The 10,458-nt window shown below is 42.2% G+C and overlaps 1 protein-coding gene across 1 annotated transcript; it reads left to right on the forward strand.

The window, feature by feature from the left end:
- The first annotated feature begins 4,867 nt into the window (after positions 1-4,867).
- LOC129741034 (uncharacterized protein K02A2.6-like) lies at positions 4,868-9,397 on the forward strand. Its single transcript, XM_055732735.1, has 4 exons — positions 4,868-6,067; positions 6,181-7,831; positions 7,880-8,164; positions 8,226-9,397. Exons 1-4 carry the CDS (start codon positions 4,868-4,870, stop codon positions 9,395-9,397), a joined length of 4,308 nt encoding a protein of 1,435 aa, XP_055588710.1.
- Positions 9,398-10,458: the final 1,061 nt, after the last annotated feature.

Consider the following 10,458-nt stretch of genomic DNA (forward strand, 5'->3'; position numbering starts at 1 on the left):
TTTCTCGGAGATTCAGAACGATCAGTTGCACCCACCCTTGTGTTCGCGAGATTCTTTTCTTTATTTTTAGGTTCAGAAATTCGAGCGATTTCAGGATGGGCCGGGATGTTGATGTACCACACTAAGCGCGATGTTATGATGTTGAAAGACCCACGAAGCAAAGGATCGCCAAAACATTTCACAGAAGAGTGAAACAGCTGATGCTTACAGCAATTAGATATAAGAACTCAACTAAGAAAAACTGCATCAAAAATTACCATTTTCTCAAGCTAAATTGTATCACTTTGTTAAGAATTGCCGGTAGAATAAGTCGTATCGACCCACTTACTAATTTAGAGAATATATGTTAAATGTAATATTCGAGTAATAAAAGTGGTTTGATGTAGCATGTGTTTGAAACCAAATAAAGTTGTAGTTTGTTAAATAAACTGTTGTACTTATGTGAAACCTAGTTCGGAGTTGTTACTTACCGCGGCAGAAGAAATTGCTATCACAATAAAGGATCACCCAGGCTACTCTTCAAGGAATCATCCAACCCAAGGTATCCACGGTCTTAAGGAAGAACCCACCCACATACAGTCCACTCAGATTCAAGCAAGGGCTTGGACCGCATCCCAACAATAATTATTTGAAGCATAAAAAACCGCCAAACTCAACACAATTACGTTTCTTTTGTCGCTCAATAGGAAAGTATGGATATAAAAACCCTAAACAAATCTTAGCCGCAGGTAAGAGAATCTGAAATATGATCATCCACAAGAAAAAAATATCAAAACTGTTGTGACACCTAATTCTCTTTTGAGGTGTTGATTAGGGCTTGGATTCGTAGTTCAAATTAAAAAATCATAATATTTTTCTGTTTTACTTGCTATTTTAGGATACAGCATTTTACAAACATGATGGGGAGATACAAAAGTACTCTCTTATTCCACTTTCCAATCATTATTAAATGTTTAAAAAGGTAAAATTCGCTGTGTTTTTTATGTTCATCAGGATAAGATTCAAAAATCGCCCAAGATTTATTTTGGGCTTCTTTACTGATAATTTTTTAAAGATCAAATATTACATTTAAAGGTATCAAAATCGTGAATGAACTTTTTAATTTTTAAAAGCCATTTTTAAAAGGCATTTAGTCTTAAGTTATGTATGCTTGACCAATTACACTTAAATAATAGAAAAAGGTGGAAAAAGGTTTCATCTTTTCTAAAATATTCTAGCCAGAATGGTTTCTTTTGAGCGTTTTTTTTGCAGCGAAAGTGTTATGTTCCATAGTTGTTAACTTAATGCACGGTACCTTCCCATTTAGCAAACTAGCCCTGTTTCAATTAGCTAACAACCCACGTGTAGTTATGCCAAGGACAGGTTAACCTCACTCTTACATCGAGCAATTGCGGTACTAAATAATTACGGCTGCCATTTGCCCTTCTTCTTTGCGCTGCCCCAGGGACGTCACTTTGGTCAACGATAGTCCGATTAACCCCCTTCTGCAAAACGACTGACCAGAACCATGTCCAGGACAGCTGAAGGTTTCCATTTGTGCGATTGCCTGCCGGCTTGCTCATACATCATACAATATTAAGTGACCGGTCGCCAAATTTCATGGCGTTTCCATGTACTTACTCGTCGTTTCGTTACAAATGTGGTGGTAAGTGAGTGAGCGAAATTATCGCAAAACCATCTGTGAATCAAAATAAAATCGAACAAACTCTCGCAAATCGAACAGCAATCACGTGCATAAAAGTCACACATCGTAAACAATGTCGAATGAAAGTTGACAAACACGCATTTTATGTTAGCCCAAATAAAATTAAGGGTGGCTGAATTGATTTTTGACTCGGAAGTTTGAGTCTTGAGTCTGGCTAAAACGGGGACCACTTTTCGGTGTCACCACCCTAAACGCATAAAAATAAAAGAAGATTAATCGTTCGGATCTATAAAATACTTGACACTTTTAACGAACATCCCCACCTCTTCCTTGCCATCTCCAAACTCAGTAGACGGAGCTTTACTTCTGCGTATTTCTGCGTGTGTGGGAGTGTGTAAACTGGAATCTCACCCACAGCCCCCTTTGAGGTCGTTTCATATTAATAATATTTTACGAGATAAATCACTCGCAAAATGTGCCGAAGGCTGCCACCATGCCAACCGTCAACGCTTGCTTTGATGGGCACTTACGCAGTCAGTTGGGTGAAAAAGGGGCGGGGTATGGGATGGAATGTTTATATTTTTTCACGAAGCTTTCTTTAAAAGATACTTTTTGAAAAATATTTCCATCGCTCAAATAGGACAACCGAAAAACCGCACCTCTTCGCAAATGTATTCCACGTAGAGGACTATCATCATCGATGGAGCGAGGGGTGATTTATCATGATTCATTGTTGCTTTTTTGCCAAACGAAATTCGATTTTATTTTCTCGTGTCTCGCTAGCTTGATTTTTTTTTCCTTCGTCCCTCAAAACCAACTGGTGGTAATCTGCTGATAATCGGATTTGGTAATTGGAAACCTTTTAGGGTATCCATTATCAGATTCGATTTATTTCACATTTCGGATCTCTGGCCCCATGTGATATTGTATTGAAATTTTCCGAAGGCTGGGAACAATCGGATTTTAGATATCATCCTTGTGGGATTTATTAGTTTCATTGCCCTGTGACTCGATTTTGATTGATTATTGTCAACTGTTTGGAATGACTGAAATTTTTTGTTAAAAAAATATTTTTGAGAAAAAACGATTGGACGATTAGTTGATGGCTTAATAAAAGATATTCTTTGCTACTTCCGGTTTATGGAAAAAGATCCAAGTAAATCAATCTTGGAGTGTTGTCAATGGTGACAATAAAACGCAGAACGGTTTTGTTTACCAAACCATTATTCAAATCAAGCTTGCTGCGTGATGGGCATATAAAAATTACAACGACGAAAATCTTTCCATCTGACAAAAGCGACAAAAAAAGTCAGACAGAAACATAGTAACCAGCTGACGCCTCCTTTGATGGGTTTCGTCATCTTGGCAAGGTTCAATTTTCGAAATGGACCTAATGTCGTCTCGGAGTCATCAGTGTCGGAATATTGGGCCACAAATTCATTTTTCTTTTTACTACTGGTAACCACTTTACGACCGGTCATTCGGCACAGAAAGCAACCTTAACGCACCCACCACACCACGTTCCTACGCATACCCTTTTCCCGGGCTGGGCAGTTGTTTTCCAAGCCAGCCAGGGTGTCATTTCAAAATTTGACAGATGACGGTGGCGATCAGAAACATGCTTCATCCATTAATCTCGATATGCTGGTGAAAATAGTTATGATTTTTTTATGTCAATTTTCGATGAGTAAATGTATTATAGTACCCATGATTAGAAAAAAAATAGTGACTCAATAGAATTTTCGATACCACAAGAACTATAATTGACGATTTGAAAATTGAACAATTTCTGGAGGTTACATCGGTTTAAACATAAAGAAAGGTTTAATCCCACCAAGATTCACTTACTAATTTATTTGTAAAATAAAAGTTAACATGATCCGTTACATTATCTCTTTTTTTATAATTGTGATGAGTGAAAAATAACGTCAAAAACAGTCAAAATCAAACGGTATGTTGTTAGGTACATATGCCAAATTAGGAACACCTACCCTTCAACAACAATTTGGAAAATATGCACAATATGTATTTATTTTCATATCAGTTGAAATGTCTCTGATATTTTTGAGCCAATTTTAACAACAACAAATATCGCTATGAATCAGTGTTAATATTTGTGTGGTCGCACAATCATACCGCCTGGCAACACGGCCCTCCTCAGGCAGCCAGTCCATATCGAGCGTTTACGAGTACCAGCCGCTTCCCGACACCGTTCCCGTATTACCAGGTAAGATGCCCCTCAAGCCCGGAAGGACAATTACCACAGGCGAGCCAAAGGCAGTTCTGCATAATGGCGATCCTGCTAGGTTATATTTAGAGTACATTTCTGGATTTTCTTCCTTTGGGAAATTGTTATAACTTCATATTTGTGACGAAACCAGAGATGAAACAAAATGGCTACCTTTACTCTCATCGAAGGGAAAATGGTATAGCCAAGTCCATCGGAAAGCGTAAAAAAAAAGCAAAATGGCCGAAACCGAAACAAAATTTCCGAAAGAAGAGTACACCTTTCCTTTGAGCTTGCACTAGTATTACGAATCATGATGGACCTTGAACGGACGAATCCGCGAATCGTGGATGACCGTTACATCATCGACCTAGATTCATGTGCGGATCTTGGACGACCGCTTAAGGAAAGAGTGTGCGGTTCGAGGACGACCGCTATTCTTAATTGTGTGCGTAATGATTGAATAGCAAGCGGATCGTGGACGACCGCCCAATTACTTGAGAACGGATCGAGGACGACCGTCAAATTTTTGGTTACGGATCGTGGACGACCGTTTAATGCTGAGAGTCGCGGATCGTGGACGACCGTTAAATTTTTGGTTACGGATCGTGGACGACCGTTTAATGCTAAGAGTCGCGGATCGTGGACGTCCGCCTGAATATTTGATTACGGATCGTGGACGACCGTCTGACTGTGTAAATCGCGGATCGAGGACGACCGCCTAAACATTTAGTTACGGATCGTGGACGACCGTCTGACTGCTTAAATCGCGGATCGAGGACGACCGCTCGATATTTAGTTATGGATCGTGGATGTCCGGTTACTGAAACGTGCCATTGAAGGCCGAATTTAATTTTATTCTATTGATTTCGAAAAATCCTTTAAAGAAATAGCTCGAAGTAACATTCGGTATAAATTCCCGAAATGACGTTTGAGGTGTGTTTTAAACACTAGCAATTATTCCTTTATTCTCGTAGGTTGACTAGTTCATCAAAATGTTCTCTGACGGAAAATACGTACGAGCCCCTTCGAACGATTCAGAAGGATCAACTAATGAGAGCCTCGAAAACTTGGGCGAAGGAAGCATTTCACTCAGCTACTCCAGTATGGAAGCTTCACCGTCTCCTGAAGCCAGTCCGAAAAAGGGAGGAGAAACGATGTCCAACGAAACGTCCCGCAATTTTGATTTCCATCAAAAATTGGACCGCTTTGGAGAAGAGTTGAACAGGTTGGAGAGAGCTTTCAACTCGATACAACAATACCCTACTCGCACAGCTCCCAACGATGTAGACCGCAGTTGGAACATAGCGAACAACTCAACGAAAAGCACCAACATCATCCGTTGGGAGAGCATTCAACCGTTCCCGAATGATGTGCCTGCCAGCAAGATGTGGGAACAGTGGATTCGTTTCATTGACCGGTTCGAGATTGCAGCCTCTCTGTACAATGCCAACGATACAATTCAGCGATCCCAACTGCTTTTCCTCGCTATGGGGGAGAAGCTTCAGGGAATAGTTAGAGCTGCCAGACTCCGCCCGAATCTCCAAGAACCAAATTGCTACAGTATCTTCATTAAAAACATCGAAGATTACCTGCGCTCAATGATCGACATCACGGCAGAGCATGAGTCCTTTTCTAACATGAAGCAGGAACAAGATGAGCCAACAATGGCTTTCCACGCTCGCCTGATGGAAAAAGTACGCCTTTGTGGGTACAGTTGCAGCGACCAGGACCGATTCGTGAGAACCCAACTTTTAAAAGGAATGCGTAGCAGAACACTGGCAAAAGAATCGAGAATACATGAATACAACGCTACCAAGATTGTACAGTTAGCCACTCGCGAGGAAGCATTGCCTTCCGAAGGGACCCACACCGAAACGCAACAAGCTTTCGCTGTGGATAACAGGAAACAACGGATGCCCGAAAGACGGGGCGCTATGAAACGCAGCTATAACGCTACCGCTGAACCGTTCAATTCCACGAAACAACGACGATACGGACAAGGACGACGGTCAAGATGCCCGCAATGTAACTTCCTTTTCCATAAACATGGTAAATGCCCGGCGGCAAATGAAAACTGCAAAGGATGTGGAATGCGGGGTCATTATGTAGCAACGTGCCATCAAAAAAAGAAACATGCTAACAATGTCCAAACGAAGATCCCAGGATGGACAGATTCGGAAGACGAAAAAAAGGTAGATATGGAGTGAAAATGAGCTAAATAAATTAAAATGATTTGTTTGTTGGACTTCAATAAAGAAAAAAGCAGTAGTTGAATTTTATTCATTTTTTTTCTTAAATTTTCTAGCAATCTCCTTGTCCTGACATTAACAGCTTGACTCTATCGGACGTTCTTATTGATTGTCGTCTTGGATCGTCGAGTCCAATCCGTTTTTTAATAGATTCCGGCGCGGATGTCAATATCATCGGCGGAGATGATTGGAAGCGTTTGAAGAACGATTACTTTGCAGGGAAGGCCCTTCTAAAGCCAATCCGATTGGGCACAAATGCAGATCTGCGATCGTATGCTTCTAGCAAACCCATTTCTATTCGATGTAGCTTCAATGCACAGGTAGAAGTTGTAGGCCATTGTAAACCATTGGTAGAAGCTAATTTTCTTGTAGCCGACGCTGGCCGTCGTTCCTTGCTGGGACGAGCAACAGCAAGTGACCTGGAATTGCTGAAAGTAGGAGCTTGTATTAATGCATGTGAAACTTATCAGCAGGCCAAGACATTTCCAAAAGTACCGGGGGTCCGCATCAAGTTTAGTGTAGATAAATCTGTGTCCCCCACAAAGAATGCCTATTTCAATGTCCCGGCTGCCTTTCGTGAGAGCGCTAGAGCTAGATTAGAAGAGATGGAACACCAGGGCATCATAGAACGCGTCACGACCGCTCCCGACTGGATAAGTGGGATGTCAGCAGTCGCTAAAGGCCGAAACGACTTCCGCTTGGTCGTTAACATGCGGGCTCCCAATCGTGCAATCAAGCGTGAGTACTATCGCATGCCGCTTTTGGACGATATGAAGATCAAACTTCATGGCTCCAAGTACTTTTCAAAGCTCGATATTTCAAATGCTTTTTACCATCTAGAGCTACACGAAAATTCTAGGGATTTAACAACATTCCTAACGGAAACCGGAATGTTCCGTTTCACGCGCCTCATGTTTGGGGTCAATTGCGCTCCTGAAATTTTTCAGCGCGAAATGTCCCGGATCCTCGAGGAAGTTGAAAACAAAATTGTATTTATTGACGACATTCTTGCTTTCTCGGACAGCCTAGAAGAGCTGCACAAAACAGTCGCTCTTATTCTTAGAATCCTGCGATCAAACAACCTCACTATCAACGCTTCCAAATGTGAGTACGTCAAGACTCGAATAAAGTTCCTGGGCCATGAACTGGACGAGCATGGATTTCATATCGACGAAGCCAAAGTGGCAGCCATCCGCAAGTTCAGGAAACCATCCACTGTTTCGGAGCTTCGAAGTTTTCTCGGTCTTGCTTCTTATGTCAGCCCGTACATTCGTAACTTCGCTGACACCGCGAGCCCTTTGTGGGCAATCATTAGCTCTCCTTCGTGGATATGGGGCGACGCCCAAACAAAAGCATTCGAATTGTTAAAGGACCAGATTTCAAACTGTACAGTTTCACTCGGTTACTTTTCCGAAAAAGCGAAAACAATCCTGTACACCGACGCTTCCCCGAGCGCCCTTGGAGCGGTCCTAGTACAGGAAGATGCGATACAACAACCCCCACGAGTCATTTACTTCGCATCCAAGGCACTCACCGATACCGAGAAACGATATCCCCAAAATCAGCGAGAAGCTCTGGGAGCAGTGTGGGCGGTTGAGCATTTCGCATATTTTTTACTAGGACGACAATTTACTCTCCGCACTGACGCACAGGGGTTCACATTCATGTTGAACAGATCCCGCGAAGCTTCCAAACGGGCCCTTACACGTGCAGACGGTTGAGCACTCAGGCTTAGTCCTTACAATTTTAACGTAGAATACGTTCGAGGCCAGGATAACATCGCGGACCCGTCATCTCGGTTATACGAAGGTCAGGATGAACCTTTTGAAGAAAACACTAGCCCTTGGGAGATTGCCACCCTAGAAGCAAATTCTATAAAATTCATTACCGAAGACGAGATAAGGAAAGCCACTGCGTCTGATAAGCTCCTCGTCGAGGTGATGGACGCACTCGAGACAGGAATTTGGCCAAAGCACCTAAAAAAATACGAAGTTTTAGGCAGTGAATTATCAGCTTTAGATGGAATACTGACAAAAACAGGTTATTTACATTCGTCTTTATATGGTTGTCAATGTTATATAAAAAAATTTAAATCCTTTAGGTTGTGCCGTGATCCCGGACTCACTGAGGAAAGCTACGCTAGAAGTAGCTCATGAAGGCCATCCCTCCTTAGCCAAATTTAAAAGCATCTTGAGACAACGAGTATGGTGGCCAGGCATGCCAAAAGACGCGGAGTCTTGGACAGACTCATGTCGAATTTGTGCGACCAACGGAAAGCCCGAAAAGACCACCCCGATGCAGCGAACATTTTCGCCAGACGCTGTATGGGAAACGCTAGCTTTAGATTTTAACGGCCCTTACCAAAAATTCGGAGGGATCTCTATTCTCGTCATTATCGATTACCGCTCAAGGTATATTTTTGCAAAACCCGTGAAGTCCACCAGCTTCCTAAATACGCGTAAAGTTTTGGATGATGTTTTCGAGAAAGAGGGTTTCCCCAAAAACATCAAATCCGATAATGGGCCCCCGTTCAACAGCGATGATTATCAACAATATTGCAAGGAGCGTGGGATTAACGTTTTATATTCGACACCATTATACCCTCAGCAAAACGGTCTAGCCGAAAGTTGCATGAAGCTGGTGAACAAAGCAATGGCAGCAGCTCATGCAAATGGAAGCAATTATGTTGACGAATTAAACGCTGCCGTGAAAGCCTACAATGCAGCCTTTCATTCCGTCACAAAAGTGCCACCGGAAGAGGTCATGACGGGAAGGAAAATAAAACGAAACCTCCCACTGCTTCGTCGCGGGAGAGCGATAATAGACGATGAACTGTTGAACGCGAGAGACCGCGAATCAAAGATTAAATCTAAAGAACGCGAAGATTTAAAACGCGGGGCACGTACATGTCGTGTTCAGCCCGGAGACATGGTAATAGTTGAACGGAATATAAGAATGAAAGGCGACTCACGGTTTGATCCTCGGAAATTCACTGTTGTAAAAGAGAACAACGGTAATCTCTTGTTGAACGACGAACATGGGCAGCTTTTGAAACGGCACGTTTCTCAGACCAAAAAAGTCCACAATTGGAGGGAAAGTCTTGAACCAGCCGGTAGCATCAAACGCCAGCACAACACCAAAGCAGAGCAGCTTCAAACATCAGGACCAATCTCACCAACCGATATCGTTCGCCGATCAACACGAGTGAAACATTCTCCGGTTTTCCTTAAGGGCTATGTTCAATCGCTTCAGTCCAGTAGCCAAATCGAATAAGCTTTTCTCGGCTAACAAACCTAAAATAAACAATTAAATATTGATTTCTTTTTAAGTTATTTACCTTATCCCGAACTTTTGTGTTTTGTTCGTTTGTTTTGATCTGCAATCTCTAATGCCAGGGCGAGTACAGCTTCGGGTGTGCTCTTATACCAATACACTGAATCATCCATTTTTTGACAGGCAATCGTAATCGTAGAATTGGTGGGCGAACAATTGGCTGTCAAAAAAAGTGTTCCGCCTCCACCCCCACCACTGAGAAACTTTTGGTACCCCTTGCCTACTTTTTCTCAATATGCATCCACCCGTATCTGTAAGCACTCTGTCTTATGCGTTGACAGGAAAACATCGAAGCGAATGAGAAAAAAAACATCGTGAATCACACTGAAGAAAATGAAATTCTATTTTTTGGAAGATTTCACTTCCATTTTTTAAATCGCGTCGGATAGGAAATAATCCGCATGTAGATTCAGGGACTATGTGTTACGGAAAAAAATATTCTAGAGAAGAAGGTGGATGTGTGGTCGCACAATCATACCGCCTGGCAACACGGCCCTCCTCAGGCAGCCAGTCCATATCGAGCGTTTACGAGTACCAGCCGCTTCCCGACACCGTTCCCGTATTACCAGGTAAGATGCCCCTCAAGCCCGGAAGGACAATTACCACAGGCGAGCCAAAGGCAGTTCTGCATAATATTTTTTAAAATTGAAAACAAAAGATTGGTTAAATTGTGTGAAAACTATACCCATAGAAGAGGTTGCAAAAATTCAATGCTTATTTAGCAAATCTCTGCGCTAAAAATGCGCTGAAATGTGCACTGTGACAAGCAGAGCATGAGTTTTGTGCATTGTGAATGTACTGCTTATCTCAAGCACCATTCTGTTGGCCTTGTTATCCCATCTTATCTGAAGTCTTTTTTTATTTTTTTTTTTGTTTGTAGAAGCATAATTACACAGCATTTCCAGTTCAATGATTAAAGGGGGATATGAGTAGTCAACCAAGCTAAGCTACGCTAGTCATACGCAATGTGGTTTCGCTGGGAGGTTAATCCTGGCGGACGC

This window comes from Uranotaenia lowii, chromosome 2 (genome assembly GCF_029784155.1).
Source record: "Uranotaenia lowii strain MFRU-FL chromosome 2, ASM2978415v1, whole genome shotgun sequence".
NCBI classification, from domain to species: Eukaryota; Metazoa; Arthropoda; class Insecta; order Diptera; family Culicidae; genus Uranotaenia; species Uranotaenia lowii.

Excerpts from the sequence above, each read along its gene's own strand:
- LOC129741034 (XM_055732735.1), top strand. The coding sequence starts at position 4,868 with ATGTTCTCTGACGGAAAATACGTACGAGCCCCTTCGAACGATTCAGAA. Across the intron at positions 6,068-6,180 it reads ATTCGGAAGACGAAAAAAAG|CAATCTCCTTGTCCTGACAT; the intron begins GTAGATATGGAG and ends TAAATTTTCTAG. Across the intron at positions 8,165-8,225 it reads TGGAATACTGACAAAAACAG|GTTGTGCCGTGATCCCGGAC; the intron begins GTTATTTACATT and ends TAAATCCTTTAG.